This window comes from Dendrobates tinctorius, unplaced genomic scaffold (genome assembly GCF_039654945.1).
Source record: "Dendrobates tinctorius isolate UK_male_01 unplaced genomic scaffold, ASM3965494v1 ptg000377l, whole genome shotgun sequence".
NCBI lineage: Eukaryota > Metazoa > Chordata > Amphibia > Anura > Dendrobatidae > Dendrobates > Dendrobates tinctorius.
Window position 1 is genome coordinate 6,207,347 of NW_027362043.1, and position 25,269 is coordinate 6,232,615.

Sequence of the window (25,269 nt, forward strand, 5' to 3'; positions counted from 1 at the left end):
GGTCACTTTGTGATCCCATGGTCCAGGTGCAGTGTGTACGGTGAGTGTTACCGCTGGTCACTTTGTGATCCCATGTTGCAGTGTGTACTGTCAGTGTAACCACTAGTCACTTTGTGATCTCCTGGTGCAGCGTGTATGGTCTGTGTTACCGCTAGCCACTTTTTGATCTCATGGTGCGGTGTGTACAGTGTTACTGTTGATCACTTTGTGATCCCATGGTGAGGTGTGTACGGTGTTACGGCTGGTCACTTTGAGATCCCATGTGGTGGTGTGTACGGACAGTGTTACCGCTGGTTACTGTGGAATGATCTTTTACTTGGGAAGATTAGCAGATGATTGTCCCCCACAATAACGGTGAGCACCCCATCCAATCCTCTGGACTCCCAGCACCCTCACAAGAAGGACACAGAAGCCTGACAATAAATCTAGACATTTTATTGGCAGATCTCACAAAGGTATAAACCCCCCTTCCCCGTGTAGCATTGGCATATACCGCAGCGTCCATCCTCACTGACAGATGCTCTCTTTTAGGGCCATGGCCAGGCAGGTGATGAAGATCATGAACTCCTTAAAGTCAACCTTCTTATCTCCGTCCATGTCCAGCTTTCCAAAGATTCCCTTCATCAGCTCATCCTTGCTCTGGTTTTGCTGTGGAAAAGCAGGTGGAGTGTTACTGAGTGTCAATACTTACAATATATGAGCTTATCAATAACACCTTGGATGCGGGCGGGGGAGGCCATCCCCTGACTCTGGTGAGGAAGCGGGGCGGGGGAGGCCATCCCCTGACTCTGGTGAGGAAGCGGGGCGGGGGAGGCCATCCCCTGACTCTGGTGAGGAAGCGGGGCGGGGGAGGCCATCCCCTGACTCTGGTGAGGAAGCGGGGCGGGGGAGGCCATCCCCTGACTCTGGTGAGGAAGCGGGGCGGGGGAGGCCATCCCCTGACTCTGGTGAGGAAGCGGGGCGGGGGAGGCCATCCCCTGACTCTGGTGAGGAAGCGGGGCGGGGGAGGCCATCCCCTGACTCTGGTGAGGAAGCGGGGCGGGGGAGGCCATCCCCTGACTCTGGCAGGACATGGGGGTTCCCCCTCACTGAATATTTGGCAGCCATACTTACACTTAGTGCAGGGAACTCTTTCTTGGCCAAATCGAAGAGCTCCGACTGGCTCAGGGAGCTGCAATCTCCATCGCCCTTGGCATACTTATCGAAGGTGAGGATGATGTTGACCATCAGGTCCTGAAGAGTCATTGTGATCTGAGGAGAGAGCACAGACGGGCAGTGAGCGACTATAGGAGGCCGCGCTGCTGTATGCTAATGGAGGACAAGGGCAGCAGATGAAGGAATCGCTGTAATATGCAAAACTGCCAGATATATCACCCCGAGGGCACAAACAAATCATCCCTGGCAAGTATCTACCAAAGACAAATGTCTGTCTGTGATCTCGTCCGGCAGCTGCAACCACCGATCGATCACGTGCTGCTCATTAATCCTTTACTACATACAAAGCGCCAGCCACCAAAATCACAATGTCAGAGGAAGAGACACAAAAACAAGAGTGCAGGACACATCACCTGTTACAAAGACTGAGCGGGAGGCACAAAAGAAGAGAGACAGTATATAAGAATAGAGAGGAGAGCGCAGCCGACACAGAAGAGAGGAGCAGGGAGCGCAGCCGACACAGAAGAGAGGAGCAGGGAGCGCAGCCGACACAGAAGAGAGGAGCAGGGAGCGCAGCCGACACAGAAGAGAGGAGCAGGGAGCGCAGCCGACACAGAAGAGAGGAGCAGGGAGCGCAGCCGACACAGAAGAGAGGAGCAGGGAGCGCAGCCGACACAGAAGAGAGGAGCAGGGAGCGCAGCCGACACAGAAGAGAGGCGCAGGGAGCGCAGCCGACACAGAAGAGAGGCGCAGGGAGCGCAGCCGACACAGAAGAGAGGCGCAGGGAGCGCAGCCGACACAGAAGAGAGGCGCAGGGAGCGCAGCCGACACAGAAGAGAGGCGCAGGGAGCGCAGCCGACACAGAAGAGAGGCGCAGGGAGCGCAGCCGACACAGAAGAGAGGCGCAGGGAGCGCAGCCGACACAGAAGAGAGGCGCAGGGAGCGCAGCCGACACAGAAGAGAGGCGCAGGGAGCGCAGCCGACACAGAAGAGAGGCGCAGGGAGCGCAGCCGACACAGAAGAGAGGCGCAGGGAGCGCAGCCGACACAGAAGAGAGGCGCAGGGAGCACAGCCGACACAGAAGAGAGGAGCAGGGAGCACAGCCGACACAGAAGAGAGGCGCAGGGAGCACAGCCGACACAGAAGAGAGGAGCAGGGAGCACAGCCGACACAGAAGAGAGGCGCAGGGAGCACAGCCGACATAGAAGAGAGGAGCAGGGAGCACAGACTGGACTGGAGGGGATTTTCCAGTATGCAAGGACTGGTCTGTGACGGTGGCTGGTGCAGACAGTGAGGGATGAGGCACTTACCAGAGGATGCGGCACCGCAGACGTCAGAAGGAGATGTGGCTGGTGAGTCAGAGAGGAGTCATTTTCCAGTATATATACAGGCGCCTGTGCTCCTCCCTGACATCCCCCACATACAGGGGCGTCCTGACTACTGGTAGGGGGACTCCTCCTTCTCCAGAGGGTGCAGTCCTGCAGATTCTGCCTGTGGGGCGACACACCCTGCTGCACTGGCGGCTGGGAATTCCCGCCATCTGCCTCCCAGCGATGTGCCAAAGATCTGTAACCTCAGCTCCCCATTGTGGCAGCTGCTTGCTGTCAGTGAATGAGCACAAGCTGGAAACTGACGCTGAGTGTTGTTTGCTACAATGTATGACCCCGGCTATACCTACAGTGATTAAGGGATGTAATTAAGAAGGCTTCTATTCCCTGACAGCAAGCTAAGATCCAAGAAATGGAGAACATGCCCCAGTACACTAGAAATAGGGAACATACAGTACCAGGTGGCCCGGGTGTGTCTGCCCTGGGGTAACTCCTGACACTGTGCCTGGGTGGAGATTCTCACTTTCAGCGGAAAATCCTCTCCTCAGGGCTGATCCATCTCGTGTGTGCAGAAAGAATGCCGAAATACTACTCCTACTAGTGCTACCACTCCCACCATCCCTGAGCAGTCAGCCGCCCAGGAATACTGTTATCGCACATTACTAACAGCCTATATACTAACACTGTACTACTAGTAATAGCCTCTACTAACACTGTACTACTAGTAATAGCCTCTACTAACACTGTACTACTAGTAATAGCCTCTACTAACACTGTACTACTAGTAATAGCCTCTACTAACACTGTACTACTAGTAATAGCCTCTACTAACACTGTACTACTAGTAATAGCCTCTACTAACACTGTACTACTAGTAATAGCCTCTACTAACACTGTACTACTAGTAATAGCCTCTACTAACACTGTACTACTAGTAATAGCCTCTACTAACACTGTACTACTAGTAATAGCCTCTACTAACACTGTACTACTAGTAATAGCCTCTACTAACACTGTACTACTAGTAATAGCCTCTACTAACACTGTACTACTAGTAATAGCCTCTACTAACACTGTACTACTAGTAATAGCCTCTACTAACACTAGTAATGCCTCTATCCCCGTACTACTAGTAATAACCTATACTATCCCCGTACTACTAGTAATAGCCTCTACTAACACCGTACTACTAGTAATAGCCTCTACTAACACTAGTAATGCCTCTATCCCCGTACTACTAGTAATAACCTATACTATCCCCGTACTACTAGTAATAGCCTCTACTAACACTGTACTACTAGTAATAGCCTCTACTAACACTGTACTACTAGTAATAGCCTCTACTAACACTAGTAATGCCTCTAATATCCCCGTACTACTAGTAATAACCTATACTATCCCCGTACTACTAGTAATAGCCTCTACTAACACTAGCAATAGCCTCTAATATCCCCGTACTACTAGTAATAACCTATACTATCCCCGTACTACTAGTAATAGCCTCTACTAACACTAGTAATGCCTCTAATATCCCCGTACTACTAGTAATAACCTATACTATCCCCGTACTACTAGTAATAGCCTCTGCTAACACTAGTAATGCCTCTAATATCCCCGTACTACTAGTAATAGCCTCTACTAACACTGTACTACTAGTAATAGCCTCTACTAACACTGTACTACTAGTAATAGCCTCTACTAACACTAGTAATGCCTCTAATATCCCCGTACTACTAGTAATAACCTATACTATCCCCGTACTACTAGTAATAGCCTCTACTAACACTAGCAATAGCCTCTAATATCCCCGTACTACTAGTAATAACCTATACTATCCCCGTACTACTAGTATTAGCCTCTGCTAACACTAGTAATGCCTCTAATATCCCCATACTACTAGTAATAGCCTCTACTAACACTGTACTACTAGTAATAGCCTCTACTAACACTGTACTACTAGTAATAGCCTCTACTAACACTGTACTACTAGTAATAGCCTCTACTAACACTGTACTACTAGTAATAGCCTCTACTAACACTAGTAATGCCTCTATCCCCGTACTACTAGTAATAACCTATACTATCCCCGTACTACTAGTAATAGCCTCTACTAACACTAGTAATGCCTCTATCCCCGTACTACTAGTAATAACCTATACTATCCCCGTACTACTAGTAATAGCCTCTACTAACACCGTACTACTAGTAATAGCCTCTACTAACACTAGTAATGCCTCTATCCCCGTACTACTAGTAATAACCTATACTATCCCCGTACTACTAGTAATAGCCTCTACTAACACTGTACTACTAGTAATAGCCTCTACTAACACTGTACTACTAGTAATAGCCTCTACTAACACTAGTAATGCCTCTAATATCCCCGTACTACTAGTAATAACCTATACTATCCCCGTACTACTAGTAATAGCCTCTACTAACACTAGCAATAGCCTCTAATATCCCCGTACTACTAGTAATAACCTATACTATCCCCGTACTACTAGTAATAGCCTCTACTAACACTAGTAATGCCTCTAATATCCCCGTACTACTAGTAATAACCTATACTATCCCCGTACTACTAGTAATAGCCTCTGCTAACACTAGTAATGCCTCTAATATCCCCGTACTACTAGTAATAGCCTCTACTAACACTGTACTACTAGTAATAGCCTCTACTAACACTGTACTACTAGTAATAGCCTCTACTAACACTAGTAATGCCTCTAATATCCCCGTACTACTAGTAATAACCTATACTATCCCCGTACTACTAGTAATAGCCTCTACTAACACTAGCAATAGCCTCTAATATCCCCGTACTACTAGTAATAACCTATACTATCCCCGTACTACTAGTATTAGCCTCTGCTAACACTAGTAATGCCTCTAATATCCCCATACTACTAGTAATAGCCTCTACTAACACTGTACTACTAGTAATAGCCTCTACTAACACTGTACTACTAGTAATAGCCTCTACTAACACTAGTAATGCCTCTAATATCCCCGTACTACTAGTAATAACCTATACTATCCCCGTACTACTAGTAATAGCCTCTGCTAACACTAGTAATGCCTCTAATATCCCCGTACTACTAGTAATAACCTATACTATCCCCGTACTACTAGTAATAGCCTCTGCTAACACTAGTAATGCCTCTAATATCCCCGTACTACTAGTAATAACCTATACTATCCCCGTACTACTAGTAATAGCCTCTACTAACACTAGCAAAGCCTCTAATATCCCCGTACTACTAGTAATAACCTATACTATCCCCGTACTACTAGTAATAGCCTCTACTAACACTAACAATAGCCTCTAATATCCCCGTACTACTAGTAATAACCTATACTATCCCCGTACTACTAGTAATAGCCTCTACTATCACCGTACTACTAGTAATAACCTATACTATCCCCGTACTACTAGTAATAGCCTCTACTAACACTAGTAATGCCTCTAATATCCCCATACTACTAGTAATAGCCTCTACTAACACTAGCAATAGCCTCTAATATCCCCATACTACTAGTAATAACCTATACTATCCCCGTTCTACAAGTAATAGCCTCTACTATCCCCATACTACTAGTAATAGCCTCTAATATCCCCGTACTACTACTAATAGCCTCTAAAATCCTCCGTACTACTAGTAATAGCTTCTACTATCCCCATACTACTAGTAATAGCCTCTACTAACACCGTATTACTAATAATGCCTCTACTATCCTCCGTACTACTAGTAATAGCCTATACTATCCCGTACTACTAGTAATAGCCTCTACTATCCCGTACTACTAGTAATAGCCTCTACTAACACTAGCAATAGCCTCTAATATCCCCGTACTACTAGTAATAGCCTATACTATCCTCCGTACTACTAGTAATAGCTTATACTATCACCATACTACAAGTAATAATGGGTCGCCCGCCAGGGCTGTGGCGAACTCGGTACCGGGCCGGCGGCTCTTCAGTGTGAGTTGTCACAGCACCTGTGACCCGGTCCGTGGCCCTGGGGCTCCATTTTAAAAAGGAGAATAAAGTTTTTAGATGAATGATTCGTGACGCCACCTGTGGTGTTCGGCAATGGAGATGTAAGCCGACGCTGCAGACAGATCCTCTGGGACAGATGGTGTGGTGCAGCAATGATGTTATAGCCCTCCACAGGCAGGGCTGTAGTCCCAGGGCAGTGTAGATGAAGAGATCGGGAAGAGGCGCAGGCTGTGTGGTGTTTGTCACCGAGATGTAGTAGTGCTGAGTGTGTTGGCGCAGGAATAAGTGGAGGACACCAGGGCATGTAGTTCGAAAGCTTTACTCACAGTCTGTTGTGCAAATGGGTCGCCCTCACGCCCAGGGCAGCAGGGTACTCGGTACCGGGCCGGTGTCAGGGGGGAAGGTGTCACAGCAGCAGTCACCCGGTCCGTGGCCCTGGGCGCCCAATATCAATGGCGATGATGTTAATGATGTTAAAGTTTATTTGAATAGTTTGTGACGCCACCCGTGGTATTTGGCAAGGGAGATGGTAAGCCAACGCTGCGTGCAGATCCACTGGGACTGATGGTGTGGTGCAGCAAAGATGGTGTAGCTCCCCACAGGTGGAGCTGTAGTCCCAGGGCAGTGTAGGTGCAATGGATCAGGAGAGGCGCAGAATGGTATAGATGCTGGTACCCAGATGTAGCGGTGCTGAAGGTGTTAATGGCGAATGAATGGAGGACACCAGGCTTGCATTTTCATACCTTTACTCACAGTTCGTGGTACCCACTGGTGCCTGCCTCCGTGCCGTGTCCTCCGGGGTAGAGACTCAATCAACCTCCCGGGCAAGTCAGGGTTCTCCTCTCCAACACTCCGCCAACATGAGCCTTTCCTGAACGACTCCTCTATTGCGCCTTTTAGTGTGAAGAACTCCAGTACCATAGTTCTCTGGAATTCCTCCTGTCAGATGTTCCTAGAACCTTACTTGTATGACAGACAGCTGTAGCCTCTACCGGGGACTCCCTCTCAGAAGTCCTGGCTCTCTATCCAGTTGCTGTTGTGTCCCAAGTCTTTGATGGGAGTAATGCATTTATAGGCAACTACTCCACCGGTGTCTGCTGCAGAACCATAAGTGTTCATACAACCTCGGGGACCGGGCCCCGGCCTTGCGCTGAGAACCTATAGGCAGGGTACTCTCTCAACCCACAACTCCTCTCTGTTCTCCTACTCCTTCGTTCCGCGCTGTTCCTTCTCTCTCTTATGGAAATTGAGGTTGCAGGTCTACGTCCTTCTCTTTCTCTTCTCTTTCCCTTGCCAGCTGGCTCAGATCACAGAGGCAGCTGCAGCACTCTTTCTAAACTGAACTCAAAACTGAACATCAGAACGGAACTTCTCTGGGACTCACCCCAGACTGACCTACTATTCTCTACTTTCCCCTTCTTTTATACTAACTCCACCCACCTCCCAGCACATCTCGTGTTACGAAGCAGGGTTCCACGAAGGGTGCTCTGCTACCCCCAGCCTGAAGCTGATAGGCGGACCTACTGAACTATCCTGTGTGTGGGATGCAGGTGTTGGAGTGTGGAAAGGAGTTCCCAACTTATCTAGGCGGTGGGGCACTACACCTTAGGAGAAGGTGCAGTACCTCTGTGGCGACTGAGCCTCAGGGGCGCCACATAAACAGGTGCCCGCATCCGTACCGTGTCCTCCAGGTCAGGGACTCAGTCAACCTCCAGGCAAGATGGAACACTCCCTTCCAACACTCCGCCAACATATGTGCCTTTTCTGAACGTCTCCCTCTTAGCACCTTTGAGTGAAGTACTCACAGTACTGAGTTACACTGGAGTTCCTCCTGTCAGATGTTCCTAAGAACTCTACTTGTACGGCAGACAGCTATAGCCTGCTTTGGGGACTTCTTGCTACTAAATCCCGGGTCACTCCTCTGATGCTGTTGTGCCCACAAGTCTTGTGTGAGAATAAAGTGGTGACAACTTCTATTCCTCCGGTGTCTGCTGCAGGACCATTAGTATTCATACAACCTCAGGGACCGGGCCCCGGCCTTGCGCCTAGAACTTCTAGGAAGGGTTCTCCTCTCACCCACGTCCTCAGTTCTCTTTTACTCCTCACGTTCCTTACTAATCTTTCCTTCTTATAGAGAATCAGGCTTTCTCTCTAAGTCTCTCTCTTTCTCTTCCTTTCCCGTGCCAGCAGACCCAGGTCACTGGGATCTGCTGCAGCACTTCCATCCGTCCCTCTCTCTCACTGACTGACTCTCTGAAATCCTAAACCTTCCCGCTCTTTTAATATGTACTAACTCCACCCGCCTCCCAGCACGTTTCATGTTCCAAGCAGGGAGCCATCAATGGGTTCTTTGCTATACTCCAAGCAGGGAGCCGCCGAAGGTGCTTTGCTACACTACTTTGTGGTGTGGGGTGCAGGTGTTGGATTGTGGTCAGGAGCCTCCACCTTACCTGGATGGTGGGGTACCACACCTCAGTAGGAGATGCAGTACCTCTGTGGCGACTGAAGCCTCAGGGGCGCCACAATAACCTCTACTATCCTCCGTACTACTAGTAATAGCCTCTACTATCCTCCGTACTACTAGTAATAGCCTCTACTATCCCCCGTACTACTAGTAATAGCCTCTTCTATCCCCATACTACTACTAATAGCCTCTACTATCCTCCATACTACTAGTAATAGCTTCTACTATCCCCATACTACTAATAATAGCCTCTACTAACACCGTATTACTAGTAATGCCTCTACTATCCTCCGTACTAATAGTAATAGCCTATACTATCCCCGTACTACTAGTAATAGCCTCTACTATCACAGTACTACTAGAAATAACCTCTACTATCCTTCATACTACTAGTAATAGCCTATACTATCCGCCGTACTACTAGTAATAGCCTCTACTATCACCGTACTACTAGTAATAACCTCTACTATCCCCCGTACTACTAGTAATAGCCTATACTACCCCGTACTACTAGTAATAGCCTATACTATTACCGTACTATTAGTAATAACCTCTGCTATCCTCCGTACTACTAGTAATAGCCTATACTATCCCCGTACTACTAGTAATAGCCTATACTATCCCCGTACTACTAGTAATAGCCTCTACTATCACCGTACTACCAGTAATAGCCTCTACTAATACCGTATTACTAGTAATAGCCTCTACTATCCCCGTACTACTAGTAATAGCTGCCCTATACTATGCCCGTACTACTAGTAATAGCCTATACTATCCCCGTAATACTAGTAATAGCCCCTATAATTCCATACTACTAGTAATAACCTATACTATCCCCGTACTGCTAGTAGTAGCCTCTACTATCCCCCGTACTACTAGTAATAGCCTCTACCACCCCCGTACTAGTAGTAATAGCCTCTACTATCACCATACTACTAGTAATAGCCTCTACTATCTCCCGTACTACCTTACTACTATTAACATTAAATACTATCCTTGTACTACTAGTAATAGCCCCTACTTTTACCATACAACTAGTAATAGCCTTTACTATCTCACATACCACTAGTAACATCAACTACTACCCCCATACTATTAGTAATAGCCTCTACTATCATCATACTACTAGTAATAGCCTCTACTATCTGCCGTGCTACTAGTAATAGCCTCTACTATCCCCCGTGCTACTAGTAATAGCCTCTACTGTCCCCAATAGTACTAGTAGTAGCCTCTACTATCTTCCATACTACTAATAGCCCTATTCTCACTGTACTACTAGTAATAGCCTCTACTATCCCGCGTCCTACTGGTAATAGCCTTTACTATCCCCGTACTACTAGTATTAACCTGTATTATCATCCGTACTACTAGTAATAACCTGTTCTATCCCACGTACTACTAGTAATAGAGCCTCTACTATCACCGTACTACTAGTAATAGCATATACTGTCACTATACTATTCGTAAAAGCCTCTACTATAACCGTACTACTAGTAACAGCCTCTACTATCACCTTACTACTAGTAATGGCCTATATTATCACCGTACTACTAGTTATGCCATCTACTATCCCCGGTACTACTACTAATAGCCTCTACTATCCCCAGTACTAATAGTAATAACCTCTGCTATTATGGCACTGTTATGAGGGCGCTGTGCAGATGGCACTGTTTTAAGGGCACTGTGTGGATGACACTGTAATGAGGGCACTGTGCAGATGGCACTGTTATGAGGGCACTGTGTGGATGGCACTGAAATGAGGGCACTGTGGGGATGGCACTCTGTGGATGGCAGTGTTAGGAGGGCACTGTGCGGTTAACACTGTTATGATGGCACTGTGTGGTTAATACTGTTATGAGGGCACTATGTTGATGGCACTGTTATGAGGGCACTGTGTGGATAGCACTGTTATGAGGGCACTGTGTTGATGGCACTGTTATGAGGGCATTGCTTGGATGGTACTGTTATGAGGGCACTATGTGAATGGCATTGTTATGAGGACACTATTTTGATGGCACTGATATGATGTTAGCGTGGATGGTCTGGAGCTGGAAACCCCGGGAGTGGACCCTCTGGACCGTGGCACCGAGGGGCCCCGGGCGAGCTGCCAGGTGGAACCGACCCCTATACAGGGACCGTTAGGAGCAGGCCCAGGGGTTCGAGTACCATGGTAGCCAGTACCGAGAGGGGCGGCTCAGGATGGACCAGAGTAAGACTGTGAGACTGGAGTAAAGAATGACAGAACAAGACTGGAACCAGGAGGCCGGAAAGAAGTGAGACAGAAGACTGGAACGAGAAGGAATGACAGGAGTAGGAACACTGGAGACAGGACTGGAGTAGGACGGCAGGAACACTGTAGACAGGACTGGAGTACGACGGCAGGAACTCTGAAGGCAGGACTGGAGTAGGACGGCAGGAACACTGAAGGCAGGACTGGAGTAGGACGGCAGGAACACTGGAGACAGGACTGGAGTAGGATGGCAGGAACACTGGAGCAGGACGGCAGGAACACTGGAGACAGGACTGGAGCAGGACGACAGGAACACAGGAGGCAGAACTGCGGAAGACAACCAGGAACACGGGTAGCAGGACTAAGAGGCTGCTGCAGAGAGCAGCCGAGAACGGAACTGCAGGAGCAGAGAGCACACAATGAAGCGAGGCCAGAGTGCTAGGAAACACAACGATCAGGCGCCTCCCTCAGGGGGAAGCGGCCTGATATGGCCCCGTCTGATCAGCCATTGGTCAAAAGGTGCTTCCGGGTCAGGGCACAGCAGAAGCATAAGAAGCAGGAAGGAGGCGCGGCCGCGGCCTATGGCGCATGCGCATAGCATGCAGGGAGGGCATCGGTCGTGAGCCCATCTCAGGTGACCGCCGCGGCCGTCGGGTGGAGAGAGGCTGCGGCGTGGGAGCGGAGGCCGGGTGAGTACGGCGGAGCGGTGTAACAGTACCCCCCCTAAGCCACCCTCCCTGGAGGTTAGCAAGAAACCTCTTGAGGATACGGGGAGCATTGATATTCTCCCGAGGCTCCCAGGATCTCTCCTCAGGACCAAAGCCCTTCCAATCAACAAGAAAGAAAGCCCTACCTCTAACCCTCTTCACAGCGAGAATGTCCTGCACTTCAAAAACATCGAGGACCAGGATCAAGCGAGGAATGGAAGCGATTCAGCACCACAGGCTTCAGGAGAGAGACGTGAAAGGTGTTCGGGATCTGGAGCGAAGCAGGCAACCTCAATTTGTAGGCGACTTCGTTAATACGCCCCAGCACTTCTAACGGACCGATATAGCGTGGGCCCAATTTGTAGAAGGGCAGTTTCAATGGGATGAATTTGGAGGAGAGCCAGACCTTGTCCCCAACACAATACGGTGGAGGATCCAACCCTTTTTGTCTGCATAATTCTTCATCTGATCAGCGGATCTCTTGAGTGATGTGTTGGTCTCAGCCCAAATCTTAGAAAATTCAGAGGACAAGGAGTTGGCCGCGGGTACCTCGGAGGCAGGAGTTAACGGAAGAGGAACACCAGGATGTCTGCCAAAAACAATGAAAAATGGAAACTTGGCCGAAGACTCACCAGCATCGTTGTTATAAGCGAACTCTGCCGAGGGGAACAAGTTGACCCAATCGTTCTGGTGGGCGTTGGAGAAGTGATGTAAGTACCCCGTAAGCGTCTGGTTGGTACGCTCTACCTGTCCATTGGACTGTGGATGGTAGGCCGAGGAGAAGTTGAGGGTAACGTTCATGAGCTTACAAAGCGAACGCCAGAACTTGTAGGTAAACTGAACCCCTCGGTCAGACACAATGCATCGAGGTAGTCCGTGAAGTTTGAAGATTTGGTGAATGAAGATTTTGGCCAGCTCCGGCGCTGAGGGAAGACCGGGCAGAGGGACGAAGTGAGCCATCTTGGAAAAACGATCCACCAATACCAGGATGACTGTGCAGCCCGAAGAGCAGGGTAGGTCAGTGATGAAATGCATGGCGATGTTTTCCCAAGGAACCGTAGGGACGGGCAACGGAAGCAACAAGCCGGACGGAGGTCTCCATGGCACTTTGTTTTTAGCACAGGATGGACAAGAAGCCACAAAGTCGAGTACATCTTGGCGAAGCGAGGACCACTAGGGATGGGCGAATCCTGAAATACTCAGAATCGCTAGACTGTAACGAGTCCGAGTCGGAAACTCGCTATTCGTTGCAAGTCTAGCGAGTCCAATGTTAATGAATGGGGATGCGAGTATTGCAGCGATTCCTGTGCTGGGGAGAGAGAGAGATATTACTACAAGCAATTCTAGTTTCTTAGCGATTTTGTGTCCCCCTGCTGACTAGTGTTGAGCTTTCCGATTGGCTGCCGAAATGACGTCATCATGATGCGCTGTCTGTGCGCATCATGATGCGCCGTCAGTTCGGGCCTTCGGGGGGGCTGTGCTGACTGTCCGGGGGTCTGTACCGGCCTGCCGGTGGTCTGTGCCGGCCTGCCGGTGGTCTGTGCAGGCTCCGGTGGTCTGTGCCGGCCTGCCGGTGGTCTGTGCCGGCCTGCCGGTGGTCTGTGCAGGCTCCGGGGGGCTGTGCCGGCCTGCCGGGGGGCTGTGCCTGCCTGCCGGTGGTCTGTGCAGGCTCCGGTGGTCTGTGCAGGCATCGTCCGATGGGACTACAAGTCCCATCGGGCGATGCCTGCTACCATGACAGTGATTGACACATTAGCCAATGATGGGACAGTAGTAGTCCCATCATCCGGCTAATGTGTTGAATGTAAAAAAAAAAAAAAATTACATGCTACATACATGCTACATACATACAACATGCATACTACATATATACTACATGCAACATACATACTACATATATACTACATGTAACATACATACTACATATATACTACATGCAACATACACACTACATACATGCTACATACTACATGCATACTACATACATGCAACATACAAACTACATACATGCTACATACATGCTACATATATACTACATATATACTATATATACTACATACATACACACTACATGCTACATACATGCAACATACATACTACATACATGCAACATACATACTACATACATGCAACATACATACTACATACATGCAACATACATACTACATACATACTACATACTATATGCATACTACATACATACTACATACATACAACATATATACTATATATACTACATGTAACATACATACTACATATATACTACATGCTACATACATGCAACATACATGCTACATACTACATGCATACTACATACATACTACATACATACAACATATATACTACATGTAACATACATACTACATACATGCTACATACTGTGATAAAACACTCCGGGATCGCCTTTGCTGGGGTCAAAGGTCACGTGCGTTCAGCATAAAACTCAGGCGCAGAGCTGGGATTCAGGTATAACTGACTCTGGGTCAGGTTTATTAATGGTGAAAGCAATGCATAAAAGAAATAAAACAAATCCTTGCCTGTCCGGCACTAACTAAACAAAGTACAACCTAACTACCAACACTGCGGGCTTCTCCCATCCAGCCAAACCACAGTTGCAGTGGGCACTGCTTTCACTCACGTGTGTGTCTCTCACACAGACAGGCTCTCTGTGTTCCCAGGCTGAGACACTCACACAACCACCTGGCATCCTTTTATATCCACCTCCCATTATCCATTAGTAAGCAGGTGCGATACTGACCAGACTAGGCCACATAGGAAAGGAATCTGGGCGAGATATACCTGCCCACATCCACTATTCCCACATGATTCTCACATATCCCCCCCCTCTGCTCAGACCACTCCGGTCGAGCAATGACACCCGCCAAACAGTGCACTCGGGACAGGGCATCTGCGTTTCCCATCTGTACTCCTGGGCGGTGCTCCACCATAAAAGTGTAGGCCTGCAGGGCAAGGAACCACCGGGTCACCCGGCTATTCCGTTCCTTGTTTAAGTGCATCCACTTGAGAGGGGGCATGGTCAGTGATCAGCCTGAACTTTCGGCCCACCAGGTAATATTTGAGGGCCTCTAGAGCCCACTTAATGGCGAGGCACTCTTTTTCTACGACGGCATACCTTTGCTCGTGTTTATTCAGCTTCCTGCTGAGATAGTGGACTGGGTGTTCCACTCCGTCCCTCACTTGTGAGAGTACGGCCCCGATACCGGTATCAGAGGCATCCGTTTGTACCACAAACTCACTGCGGAAGTCCGGAGTCACCAGTACGGGCTGAGAGCAAAGTGCCCGTTTTAGGCTATGGAAGGCTTGTTCAGCCGCTAAACTCCATTTAATCATGACGGAGTCTTTCCCTTTTGTAAGATCCGTCAGGGGGGTAGCGATGGCTGCAAAATTGGGTATGAACCGGCGATAATAACCGGCGATCCCAAGGAAGGCTTGCACCTGCTTCTTGTTGACAGGTTGTGGCCAGTCCTGAACCGCCTGAATCTTATCAACCTGGGGTTTAACAACACCCCTCCCAATTACATACCCCAAATACCGGGCTTCTTCTAGCCCGATGTGACATTTCTTGGGGTTCGCGGTTAGACCTGCCTCCCACAGGTCGTCAATCACAGCTTGTACTTTCTGGAGATGAGTCTCCCAGTCCAAGCTGTAAATGACAATGTCATCCAAATAGGCCGAAGCATACCGCCTATGTGGCCTCAAGACTCGATCCATCAGTCTTTGGAAGGTCGCCGGTGCTCCGTGCAGTCCAAACGGCATATACACATACTGAAATAAACCTTGCGGCGTAGCAAATGCTGTCTTTTCTCTGGCAGCCTCCACCAGAGGGATCTGCCAATACCCCTTTGTTAGGTCTAGGGTCGTAATATACCGGGCTTTTCCTAACCGATCTATTAACTCGTCGACCCGGGGCATGGGGTAGGCATCAAATTTTGAGACCGCATTCAGTTTCCTGAAGTCATTGCAGAACCGGATGGTGCCGTCCGGTTTAGGAATTAGCACAATCGGGCTGGACCACGCACTGTGCGATTCCTCAATGACTCCTAACTCTAACATTGCCTTCACTTCTCGGGAAACGGCTTCACGGCGCGCTTCCGGGATTCGGTAGGGCTTTACGTGAACTGTGACACCAGGTTCCGTTACGATGTCATGTTTCATTAGCATAGTCTGCCCGGGTTTTTCTGAGAAAAAATTTTGGTTGTGAAGTAGAAACTGCCTGACTTCCGTCTTTTGCCGCTCCGAGAGAGTCTCTGCAACCCGTACCTCCGGTACGGTATGCGAGCAGACAGGACGGGCCAGCTCCGCTGACAAGGCAGACCGATCCTTCCAGGGCTTTATCAGATTTACATGATAAATCTGTTCAGGTTTACGTTTACCTGCCTGGTATACTTTGTAGTTTACTTCACCAACTCTTTCCTTGATCTCAAAGGGGCCCTGCCACTTTGCCAGGAACTTACTGTCCACCGTGGGGACCAGGATCAACACCCTATCTCCGGGTGCAAACGTACGGATCTTGGTGCCCCTATCATAGATTCTTTTTTGGGCTCCTTAAGCCTGTATCATGTGTTCTTTGACGATAGGCATAACAGCCGCAATACGGTCCTGCATTTGTGTGACGTGATCTATCACTGTTTTAAACGGAGTGACCTGACCCTCCCAGGTTTCTTTTGCAACGTCTAACAGTCCGCGAGGACGTCGGTTGTACAATAACTCGAAAGGCGAGAATCCCGTGGAAGACTGGGGCACTTCCCTGATGGCAAAAAGCAAATACGGAAGTAAATAGTCCCAGTTCTTCCCATCCTTGTCTATCACCTTTCTCAGCATCTGCTTCAGAGTTTTATTGAACCGTTCGACCAACCCGTCTGTTTGAGGGTGATACACGGATGTGCGTAACGGTTCAATTTGTAACAACCGGCAGAGCTCCTTCATTACCCTGGACATAAAGGGGGTCCCCTGATCGGTGAGTATCTGTTTTGGTATACCGACCCAACTAAACACATGCACCAGTTCCTTGGCAATCGTCTTGGTGGCAGTGTTACGCAAAGGGATGGCCTCCGGGTAACGAGTGGCATAATCCAAGATGACCAGGATATGTTGGTGTCCACGTGCAGACCGTGGAAGGGGCCCAACTAAATCCATCCCAATCCTCTCAAACGGGACTTCAATAATAGGTAGGGGTACCAAAGGGCTACAGAACCGGGGCTTAGGTGCAGAGGCTTGGCAGTCAGGACAAGACTCACAATATACTCGAATATCGTGATGCATGCCTGGCCAAACAAAACAGTGTAATATCCTTTCGGTGGTTTTCTGGACTCCCAGGTGACCTCCCATCACATGTCCGTGGGCCAGGTCCAGCACCTGCCGCCGGTAGGGTTTTGGCACGACTAATAGTTGCACCGTATCTTCCCCCTTTTTCTCTATCTGATAGAGTAAATCATTCTCCAGAACCATGTAAGGATATGCCAGCCTAGAGCCAGGTTCTACGGGTACCCCATTTATCACTTTTACATTTGTCCTAGCCTGAGAAAGGGTAGGATCCTTTATTTGCTCGCTTTGGAAGTCATCTTTCTGAACTTCCAAATCCGGCAAACGGGGAGGTGGACGGCTGTCGGCCTCCTCCTCTTCCCCGGTCTCCTCCGTATCACCCGCCATGACTGAAAACGGGAACTGCAGGTCATTTCCCGCAGACTCTTCCTCCGAGTCTTCCGGGGAGACCTCTTCCCGGGGTTCGGGACCCACGCGCGCCCTGGGAGAAGAATCATGTACACTATTACCCGAGGGCATCAACTGATTCTCCCACAATTGCCAGAAGTGGGGAAAATCCCGGCCCAGGATAACATCATGCAATAACGCCGGGACGAGTCCCACTTTATGTTGCACAGACCCATAGGAAGTAGTAATGCATATGACCGCGGTGAGGTACGAACAAGGACAATCCACAGACCACCTCCAAAGACCTGCAGCATCATCTTGCTGCAGATGGTGTCACTGTGCATTGGTCAACAATACAGCGCACTTTGCACAAGGAGAAGCTGTATGGGAGAGTGATGCGAAAGAAGCCGTTTCTGCAAGCATGCCACAAACAGAGTCGCCTGAGGTATGCAAAAGCACATTTGGACAAGCCAGTTACATTTTGGAAGAAGGTCCTGTGGACTGATGAAACAAAGATTGAGTTGTTTGGTCATACAAAAAGGCGTTATGCATGCGCTGTATTGTTGACCGATGCACAGTGACACCATCTGCAGCAAGATGATGCTGCAGGTCTTTGGAGGTGGTCTGTGGATTATCCTTGACTGTTCTCAGCATTCTTCTTCTCTGCTTTTCTGATATTTTTCTTGGCCTGCCACTTCTGGGCTTAACAAGAACTGTACCTGTGTTCTTCCATTTCCTTACTATGTTCCTCACAGTGGAAACTGACATGTTAAATCTCTGAGACAACTTTTTGTATCCTTCCCCTGAAAAGCTATGTTGAATAATCTTTGTTTTCAGATCATTTGAGAGTTGTTTTGAGGAGCCCATGATGCCACTCTTCATAGGAGAATCAAATAGGAGAACTACTTGCAAGTGGCCTCTTTAAATATCTTTTCTCATGATTTGATACACCTGGCTATGAAGTTCAAAGCTCAATGAGGTTACAAAACCAATTTAGTGCTTCAGGAAGTCAGTAAAAAGTAGTTAGGAGTGTTCAAATCAAGAAAATGATAAGGGTGCCCATACTTTTACACCGGTCAAATTCTGTTTAAATGCAGATTGCACATTTTCTGTTAGTACAATAAACCTCATTTGAATCCAGAAATATAACTGAGTCCATCAGTTATTAGATATATGAAACTGAAATAGCTGTTGCAAAAACCAAAATTGTTATAAAGAAAAAAGGTTAACATTAATAGGGGTGCCCAAACTTTTACATATGACTGTATGTATGTTGCATGCATGTAGTATATATGCAGTATATATGTAGTATGCATGTTGCATGCATGTAGTGTATGTATGTAGTATGCATGTAGCATGTATGTAGTATGTATGTTGCATGTAGTATATATGTAGTATGTATGTTACATGTAGTATATATAGTATATATGTTGTATGTATGTAGTATGCATGTAGTATGTAGCATGTATGTTGCATGTATGTAGCATGTAGTATATATGTAGTATGTATGTTACATGTAGTATATATAGTATATATGTAGTATATATGTTGTATGTATGTAGTATGCATGTAGTATGTAGCATGTATGTTGCATGTATGTAGCATGTAGTATATATGTAGTATGTATGTTACATGTAGTATATATAGTATATATGTTGTATGTATGTAGTATGTATGTAGTATGTAGTATGTATGTTGCATGTAGTATATATGTAGTATGCATGTTGTATGTATGTAGCATGTATGTAGCATGTAATTTTTTTTTTTATTTTTTTTTTTTTTTACATTCAACACATTAGCCGGATGATGGGACTACTACTGTCCCATCATTGGCTAATGTGTCAATCACTGTCATGGTAGCAGGCATCGCCCGATGGGACTTGTAGTCCCATCGGACGATGCCTGCACAGACCACTGGAGCCTGCACAGACCACCGGCAGGCCGGCACAGCCCCCCGGAGCCTGCACAGCCCCCCGGCAGGCCGGCACAGACCACCGGCAGGCCGGCACAGACCACCGGAGCCTGCACAGACCACCGGCAGGCCGGCACAGACCACCGGCAGGCCGGTACAGACCCCCGGACAGTCGGCACAGCCCCCCGAAGGCCCGAACTGACGGCGCATCATGATGCGCACAGACAGCGCATCATGATGACGTCATTTCGGCAGCCAATCGGAAAGCTCAACACTAGTCAGCAGGGAGACACAAAATCGCTAAGACTCCTATTTTTTTTTTTTTTTTCAGAGTTTAATACAAGAAATTCTAGTTTCTTAGCGATTTTGTGTCAGCAGGGGGACACAAAATCGCTAAGAAACTAGGATTGCTTGTATTAAACTCTGAAAAAACTAGGATTGCCATTGATTTGCATTGGACTCGTTACTGTGCGAGTAATCGCTTGGAAACTCGCAGAGTACCGACTCCTGCGAGTCCCCTACTACTCACAGAGTAACGAGTCCTAACGAGTAGATTCGCCCATCCCTAAGGACCACCAGTAGTGACGCGTGATAAGGTCAAGGGCCTTCTTAGTTCCGGCATGGCCGGCCAGTTTGGAGGAGTGCCCCCAAAGAAGGACCTTTCGCTTGAGATTCTCTGGCACAAGCGTCTTGCCAGGTGGGGGAGTAAGCCAGTTCACTGTAGCCACGGTGATGATCCTGGTGGGATCAATGATATGTGAAGGTTCCTCCGTGAATTCGTGTGGCTGGAAGACCCTGGACAGGGTGTCAGCTTTGGAATTCTTGTTGCCAGGACGGAAACGGAGATCGAAATCAAATCGAGTGAAAAATAAGGACCATCTGGCCTGGCGAGGGTTAAGTCTCTGGGAAGACTGGAGATTGGACTACAAGAATCTGGCCTGCGAAGATGACAAAAGGATGGACAGCTCCTTCCAGGAGGTGGCGCCATTCCACCAAGGCCAACTTGATGGCCAAAAGTTCCCGGTCGCCGATCGAGTAGTTACACTCGAATGGAGAAAAGGCCTTCGAGAAGAAGCCACAAGGGGGCAGGCGACTGGAGGCGGTTCTCTGGGACAGTATCGCCCCGGCCCCCGTCGAGGAAGCGTCCACCTCGAGTACAAAAGGTCGATTGCTCTCAGGGCGATGCAGGACCGGAGCCGTGGAGAAAGCCCGTTTTAGGGTCAGAAAGGCCTCTTCTGCCTCAGGAGACCAATCCTTGGGAGTAGACCCTTTACAGGTGAACACAGAAATGGGCCTTGTGATTGCGGAGAAGTGGGAGACAAATTGCTGGTAATAATTGGCGAACCCGAGGAATCGTTGTATCGCCTTTAATCCGACGGGGCGAGGCCATTTGAGGATGGCAGACAACTTCTCGGGAACCATCCTTAGACCAGTGTCAGAGATAATGTGTCCCAGAAATGGCAGAGAGGTCTGTTCGAAGAGACATTTCTCGATTTTTGCATACAGAGGGTTCTCCCGAAGACGCTGAAGCACCAGGCGGACACTCTTTCTGTGGGACGAGGATGTCATCCAAGTACACGACCACACAGGAGTACAAAAGATCCCGGAAGATCTCATTGACAAACTCCTGAAACACCGCAGGAGCATTGCAGAGACCAAAGGGCATGACCAGGTACTCGTAATGACCATCTCGAGTGTTGAAAGCGGTCTTCCACTCGTCACCTGCACGGATATAGACCAGATTATAGACTCCTCTGAGGTCCAGCTTGGAGAAGACCCGAGCCCCTCTGAGACGGTCAAACAACTCCGGAATGAGTGGAAGAGGGTACCTGTTCTTGATGGTAATCTCATTCAAGCCCCTATAGTCAATGCACGGCCATAGAGTTCCGTCCTTCTTTTTGATGAAGAAGAACCTGGCTCCTGCGGGCGAGGAGGACTTCCGTATAAAGCCTTTGGCGAGGTTCTCTCAGACATACTCAGACATGGCGGTAGTCTCCGCGGGAGACAGAGGGTAAATTCTGCCCCTAGGAGGAGTTGAACCGGGAACAAGCTCAATTGGGCAGTCGAACGGCCGGTGAGGAAGAAGGACCTCTGCCTTCTTCTTATCAAACACATCGGCGAAAGAGCTGTAGGCTGGAGGAAGGCCCGGAAGGTCTGGAGGAGACCGAGGAGCGACCGCCAGATGGACAGGAGTCAGACAGCGAGCTTGGCATGGGTGTCCCCAGCGGAGTATCTCCCCAGAAGACCAGTCGAGAACAGGCTGATGAGTCCTTAACCAAGGGAGACCAAGTAGAATGGCGTGAGAGAGCTTAGGCAAAACGTAAAAGGCTATCTTCTCTCGATGTAAGGCTCCGACTCGCAACTCCACCTCTTCAGTGACAAAGGTGACGGTCACATGTAGCGGTTTGCCATCCACGGTGGCAATCTGAATTGGGTTAGATAGAGTGACTACAGGAATTTGGTATTTGTCCACTTCTTCCGGCCGAATGAAGTTACCCGCTGAGCCGAATCCACGTAGGCCACCTCGGAACCACGCCTCCCTCCTGAAACCAGAAGCACAGAAATCGTAAGGGGTTGAGAGGAATCATCATCACCTAGGGAGGCCTCTCTTACCTGACCTAGGTGGAGTCATTTCCCTGTCTCGTGGGACAGGAGCGGACATAGTGTGATGAATCACCGCAATAGAGGCACAGACATTGTGCCCGTCTCTCTCTCTGACGCAACTTGGCCAACCTGAGACGGTCTATCTGCATGGGCTCACCCGAAGAGAGGGAAGAGGAACCAGCCGACGGAGCTGGCAGAACGGGTGAAAGGAGAAACAGGCCTGGTGCACCGCCTGTCTCTCGCTGACTCCCGAGTGCGCTCCTGGAAGCGCAGGTCAATGCGGGTAGCCAGTGAGATAAGGTCCTCTAAGTTGGACGGGGTATCTCGACCTGCGAGTTCATCCTTTATTCTACTAGAAAGACTGCGCCAGAATGCCCCCACCAAAGCCGCGTTATTCCAGCCAAGCTCGGAGGAGATAGTACGCTATTCGCTTTCGCACTGTCTGACCATGAGAGAGCCCTGGTGTAAGTTAAAGAGTGACTCAGTGAGAGAGGCTAACCGACCCGGCTCATCGAATACCTTACGAAACGTATCCAGGAAAACCAGGTGACTCGAGACAACCGGGTCGTCACGTTCCCAGAGCGGGTTTACCCAAGACAGGGCCTCTCCCTCCAGATGGGACATGATGAAGGCCACTTTGGCCCGATCCGAGGGATATTGCTGCAGCAGCCATTCAAAGTGGAGGCTACACTGATTTAAGAACCCCCTACAGAGCTTGGGATCCCCGGTGAAACGAGGCGGTTTGGCGAGGCAGGGCATCGGGAGAGCGGTAGACGCGGGAGGAGGAGTCGGCACTGCAGTGGGAGCCTGGAGGGCCGACAAGCGACTGTCAAAGGAGGCCATGTAGGACAAAATGTGGGCTTGGGTATCTCGCTGCTGAACCAGCTCCTGTTGGAGACTGGCCAGCTGAGTGGCATTTCCAGGATCGGCCACCTGTAAGGCCGACAAACGGGTGTCCATCTACTTCATGACTGACATAATGCGACCCGGATTCTCCCGTAGGAATAGCAATTCTTTCTGGGTAGCAGTCGTAGTACCGGCGGAGTCCATGGCCTGATCGTACTGTTAGCGTGGTTGGTCTGGAGCAGGAAACCCCGGGAGTGGACCCTCTGGACCGTGGCACCGAGGGGCCCCGGGCGAACTGCCAGGTGGAACCAACCCCTATACAGGGACCATTAGGAGCAGGCCCAGGGGTTCGAGTACCACGGTAGCCGGTACCGAGAGTGGCGGCTCAGGATGGACCGGAGTAAGACTGTGAGACTGGAGTAAAGAATGACAGAACAAGGCCGGAAAGAAGTGAGACAGAAGACTGGAACGAGAAGGAATGACAGGAGTAGGAACACTGGAGACAGGACTGGAGTAGGACGGCAGGAACACTGGAGACAGGACTGGAGTACGACGGCAGGAATGCTGAAGACAGGACTGGAGTAGGACGGCAGGAACACTGAAGGCAGGACTGGAGTAGGACGGCAGGAACACTGGAGACAGGACTGGAGTAGGACGGCAGGAACACTGGAGACAGGACTGGAGCAGGACGACAGGAACACAGGAGGCAGAACTGCGGAAGAGAACCAGGAACACGGGTAGCAGGACTGAGGCTGCTGCAGAGAGCAGCCGAGAACGGAACGGCAGGAGCAGAGAGCACACGATGAAGCGAGGCCAGAGTGCTAGGAAACACAATGATCAGGCGCCTCCCTCAGGGGGAAGCGGCCTGATATGGCCCCGTCTGATCAGCCATTGGTCAAAAGGTGCTTCCGGGTCAGGGCACAGCCGGAGCATAAGAAGCAGGAAGGAGGCGCAGCCACGGCCTATGGCGCATGCGCATAGCATGCAGGGAGGGCATCGGTCGTGAGCCCGTCTCAGGTGACCGCCACAGCCGTCGGGTGGAGAGAGGCTGCGGCATGGGAGCCGAGGCCGAGTAAGTATGGCGGAGCGGTGTAACATATGAGGGCACTATGTGGATGGCACTGATATGAGGGCATGTGCGGTTAACACTTATGAGGGCACTGCTTGGATGGCACTGATATGAGGGCACGGTGTGGATGGCACCGTTATGAAGGTACTGTGAGGATGGCACTGTCATCATAGCAATGTGTGGATGGCACTGTTATGAGGACACTGTGTGGATGGCACTATTGTGAGGACACTGTGTGGATGGCACTATTGTGAGGACACTGTGTGGATGGCACTGATATGAGGGCACTGTGTGGATGGCACTGTTATGAGGGCACTGTGTGGATGGCACTGATATGAGGGCACTGTGTGGATGGTACTGTTATGAGTGCACTGTGTGGATGGATGGCACTGTTATGAGGGCACTATGTGGATGGCACTGTTATGAATGCACTGTGTGGATGGCACTGATATGAGAGCACTATGTGGATGGCACTGATATGAGTGCACTGTGTGGATGGCACTGTTATGAGAGCACTATGTGGATGGCACTGTTATGAGTGCACTGTGTGGATGGCACTGTTATGAGGGCACTGTGTGGATGGCACTGTGTGGATGGCACTGTTATGAGGGCACTGTGTGGATGGCACTGTTATGAGGGCACTGTGTGGATGGCACTGTTATGAAGGCACTGTGTGGATGGCACTGTTATGAGTGCACTGTTTGGATGGCACTGATATGAGAGCACTATGTGGATGGCACTGTTATGAGTGTGTGGCACCCCTGAGGCTTCAGTCACCACAGTGGTACTGCACCTTCTCCTAAGGTGTGGTACCCCACCATCCAGGTAGGGTGGGAACTCCCTTTCACATTCCAACACCTGCACCCCACACACAGGATAGTTCAGCAGGGACCCATCCATGCTTTATGCTGGAAAGGTCATAGGTTGTCTTTTGTGGTCCCTGGCTTCGTAACACGAGAGGTGCTGGGGAGGCGGGTGGAGTTAGATATAAAAGAGAGGGAAGGTGTTGGATTTCAGGTCAGTCTGGGGTGAGTCCCAGAGAAGGAAGATCAGTCTGACAGAAGGTCAGTGAGGAAGGAAGCCACTCGGGAGGAGTGGGGATCCCTGGAAGAGGGATGGAGGAAGGAGTGCTGCAGCTGCCTCAGTAACCTGAGCTAGCTGGCACGGGAAGGAAGAGAAGGAGAAAGAGACGTAGACTGGAGACTACAGATTCCAAGAGAGAGATAGAACAGATCGGAACGAAGGAGAATAGAAGGACGGTGGGAAGCAGGTTGAGAAAGA

General features: G+C 49.4%; 1 protein-coding gene across 1 annotated transcript; it reads right to left on the reverse strand.

The window, feature by feature from the left end:
• Positions 1-419: 419 nt before the first annotated feature.
• Positions 420-2,623, reverse strand: LOC141075854 (protein S100-A4-like). The gene is made up of 3 exons (XM_073563014.1): positions 2,466-2,623; positions 1,114-1,251; positions 420-648 (listed from the first exon to the last, which is right to left on the reverse strand). Exons 2-3 carry the CDS (start codon positions 1,243-1,245, stop codon positions 508-510), a joined length of 273 nt encoding a protein of 90 aa, XP_073419115.1. The 5' UTR covers positions 1,246-1,251; positions 2,466-2,623; the 3' UTR covers positions 420-507.
• Positions 2,624-25,269: the final 22,646 nt, after the last annotated feature.

What these genes read in the sequence shown, in the direction of transcription:
- LOC141075854 (XM_073563014.1), bottom strand. Translation starts at nt 1,245, where the DNA reads ATGACTCTTCAGGACCTGATGGTCAACATCATCCTCACCTTCGATAAG. An exon ending in AAGAGTTCCCTGCACTAAGT is followed by an intron (nt 649 to 1,113) that starts GTAAGTATGGCT and finishes GCTTTTCCACAG; the next exon opens with CAAAACCAGAGCAAGGATGA.